This window comes from Mus caroli, chromosome 2 (assembly GCF_900094665.2).
Source record: "Mus caroli chromosome 2, CAROLI_EIJ_v1.1, whole genome shotgun sequence".
NCBI lineage: Eukaryota > Metazoa > Chordata > Mammalia > Rodentia > Muridae > Mus > Mus caroli.
This window is the reverse complement of record NC_034571.1, coordinates 32,839,641-32,843,445: the sequence shown is the minus strand read 5'-3', so window position 1 is coordinate 32,843,445 and position 3,805 is coordinate 32,839,641. Positions and strand designations below refer to the sequence as shown.

Genomic DNA, 3,805 nt, shown 5'->3' with positions numbered 1-3,805 from the left:
ATACATACCCACAAGCGGAAATGTTACTTCTAGGTAAGTAAGTTAAGGACAATGATCACCCTTTTTATTACACATGGCAGTATAGTTATGTGCTATTATTATTTTGTGTGGTTTACATGCATATAGGTAGGTGTTTGTGTGAATGGATGTAGGATTATATCAATCACTTCTACCATCATCTTGGGTAAGTTCAATTGACTTAAAGAACACCATAATTAAAAGAACAAATTTGTCTGAGTCTTGGCATCTTTTCTTCCCTTTTCCAACTCCAATCTCCCCTCTTTGCAGGTGATATAGACCATAACTTATGACCACTAAAAACAAGACAGAAGTGACTGAATTTGTGTTGTTGGGATTGTCCAGTAGGCCAGAGATGCAGCCAGTTATTTTTGGAGTTGTCCTTATCATGTACCTGACAGCAGTTTTGGGCAATACTCTACTAGTGCTTGTTGCTTGCTCAGACCCCAGGCTTCAGACCCCCATGTACTTCCTTCTCAGCCAGCTTTCCTTGATTGACATATGTCTAACAACTATCACTGTTCCTCAGATGCTGGTACACACACTTTCTGTGGTTCGAAGCATTTCTTATAACTGTTGCATGACACAATTATTTTTCTTTATGGCAGTGGGTAGCATGGAAGGCCACTTACTGGCTGCCATGGCATATGACCGCTATGTTGCCATCTGTGACCCTTTAAGATACTCTGCCATTGTCAGCCATAGCCTCTGTCTGCGAATAACATTGACCTCATGGATGGTGGTCAGCCTTAACAGTCTTCTGTACAGTGTGTTGGTCACACGTTTAACCTTCTGTGGCAACCAGGTCACCCACTTCTTTTGTGACATCACTCCTCTGCTGAAGCTCTCTTGTACTAGACCAGTGGTCAATGAAATGTTAATTTTCACTGAGGGTGTAGCTGTGGTTGTCAGCCCCTTTTTCTTCATTTTGGGCTCCTACATTCGCATAGGTTTTGCTATTGCCCACATGCATTCAACTGCTGCCCTGAGAAAAGCTCTGTCTATCTGTGGCTCCCACATTATGGTTGTGTTGCTCCTGTATGGTTCTGTGATTCGCATGTACCTCAAGCCTTCTTCTACCTATGACTTAAACCAGGATCGACAGATTGCCATCTTCTACACATTGGTCACCCCTATGCTAAATCCATTGATCTATAGCCTCAGGAACCAGGAAGTTAAAGGAGCTCTCATACGGCTTCTCAGGAAACTCTGCATCTCAGGAAGCTTCCAGGTTGGTTCAGACAAAGAAAGAATGACAAATATTATGAGACCCAATGTTTAATCTAAGACCATCTCAAATAGCTCTCTTATTAACGTGTATCAATCATATTCCTGTGGAATAATATTTGATTTCAATTCTTTCTTGGATTAGAAAAAACGAATTATGAATAAATGGTTCTGAAACCCTTTTCAGAGAATATCATCAATGTAAACTAGAATATACTTTCAATTCAGTGAACTTAGAGTATACAATGTTAACCCCAGAGACTTAGTCATCAATATGGTAGCAAACAATATGGCTTGCAAAAATCAATCTTTTTCATAGTCATGTGTCTTACTGTCTTCCAGAGTCAAGTCAAACTGACATATGGCACTATTTTAACAGTAAGATAAAATTCAAGTAAATTATGAGTGGAATGGAGTAATCCTTCCTAAACTGTATTCTGTCTCTCAGTTCAACAATATTATAAGACACAATAATAAGATAAATGTTTATAGTTTAAATTATTTCATTTTACTTCCAGCTGTCATGTCATGGTTATATTAATTTTTTGATATGCACTAAGTAATCATGAATTAATATTTCCCAGAAAATTAAGAGATAACACTTTCTACCACCATGAAAGGTGCCTAGCAGGGAGAATTTCCTGATCAGTTTGCTATTGATTCATCTACATTCTACATTCAAAGTGAATTGTATCTTTATCAATAGTTATGCTAGACAATTGAGAGCAATGGCATAGTCTATGTTGAATTGGATGCCTCTGGGAGCTCCATTTACCAATAACCTGTAGAGGAGTATTCTTTCCTGACACTGATGTTTTTATTTAATAACCCACACTCTTCAGGAGTAATGTTGTTTGCCTGAGCATGGTATCTCTGTCTTATATCCAGGGGTTGGTTATAGTTTCCATTAGCTTAGAAACTAGTGAGGTTTCATATTGTTTCTTTATACATCTTTAGCTTTTGTTAACTTACCTTCATCTCTACTTCCTCTCACTCATTTTAAACTTTTCCTTTTTAAACATTTAGTTCCTAGACCCCCCCCCCTGCCCCTTGCTCAGTTCATTTCAGAGGTGTCATGAATGGGACCTTCTAGAGTATAATTCATCCTGCTCAGCATTAAGATCAGCCATTAAAATCTTGTGTTCATGTTCCCTCTCTAAGCAACTACTATATTCTTCTGTATATGTTTTTGTTTTCGTCAGGGTATTCGACATGTAACCTATCACCTTGATAATTTTTTAGTTTTGCAATACATTGTTATTGGTGATAGGTATTTGTTTAGAAATTAGAGATCATGTTAAATGTCTTCACCAAAAAATAAATATTGGAGGAAAATATAAGGAATCTAGTTGAAGTAATAGGTTCAGTGGTGATGGTTTTATGCTGTGTGCACTCACACTCCTCAAATTATATTAAACAATTATGTACAATTTTTATGTGTGCGTGTATTTATATGTGTATATGTTTGTATGTGTGTATGCATATGTGTGTTGCCTTGTATATAGTAGGTGAGTACTCTAACCACTGATTTAAATCTGTTTGTGTGTGTGTGTGTGTGTGTTTGTGTCTCTGTGTGTGTTGGGAGTAGAGAGTGTGTATGTGTACATGTGGAGACCAGAGGACAGCCTCAGGAATCATTTCTCAGGTGCCTACCATTGTTCAATAGAGACAAGGTCTTTCATTGGTTTCCACATCACCAAGTAGGAGATCTAACTTGCTCACTAGATATTGGCCTCTTTCTGTCCCTTACATCACCATCATTGAGTGATGTTCTACCACACTTGGGTTTTTGCTGTTGTTTTACTTTTGAGATGGGAGTTTAATTATAATATTTCTTCCTTTCCTTCCCTCTCTAAACTTTTCAATATACTCATCTCAGTTCTTCTTCAAATTTATGCCTTAGTTATCATCAATTGTTATTGTATGAACATATATATTTGTACATACATATATTCTTAAATATGACCTGTTTAGTCCATCTAATGCTATGTGTGTATGTTTTCATGGTTGACCACTTGGCACTGAACAACCATGTGGTATGTTCTTCCTTAAAAGTGCCATCTCTCCAGCTTCTAGCTTTATTCAGTTGCTTGTAGTTCCTTGTATAGAGTTGTGCCAAATTGAACATTTGGCTCTTAATGTGTTCTGGAGATTCAAACCAGGTCCTCATATTTGTAACATACTTTACTGGATGGACCATTTTTTCTATGTCAAATATGTTTTGTTGTTGTTGTTTAAGAAAAAGTGTATATACATATAATAGAATACACAGAGATCTTGCTGTATATTATCTTGGTCCACTAATGTTTTCCTTTCTCTACAATCTCCATTTAGACCACAATACTCAGTGTGTTGGATGGAAAAACATTCTGGGAACCTTGTAAAAAATGAATGATTGTGGTTTCTGTACCTCCTTCTAGATCAACTGATTTAGGATATGTACTTTAATAAGAGACAGGATTAGTGTCTAGAAAGTATTCCTCTAAGGTGAAACACCTATTATAATGTTTTATTTCATTTCTCTCTCTCTCTCTCTCTCTCTCTCTCTCTCTCTCTCTCT

The 3,805-nt window shown here is 37.0% G+C and overlaps 1 protein-coding gene across 1 annotated transcript; it reads left to right on the top strand.

Moving 5' to 3' along the window:
• Window positions 1–278: 278 nt before the first annotated feature.
• On the top strand, window positions 279–1,316 carry LOC110290415 (olfactory receptor 1361-like). Its single transcript, XM_021156948.1, has one exon. It carries the CDS (start codon window positions 308–310, stop codon window positions 1,298–1,300), a length of 993 nt encoding a protein of 330 aa, XP_021012607.1. The 5' UTR covers window positions 279–307; the 3' UTR covers window positions 1,301–1,316.
• The last annotated feature ends 2,489 nt before the right edge of the window (window positions 1,317–3,805 follow it).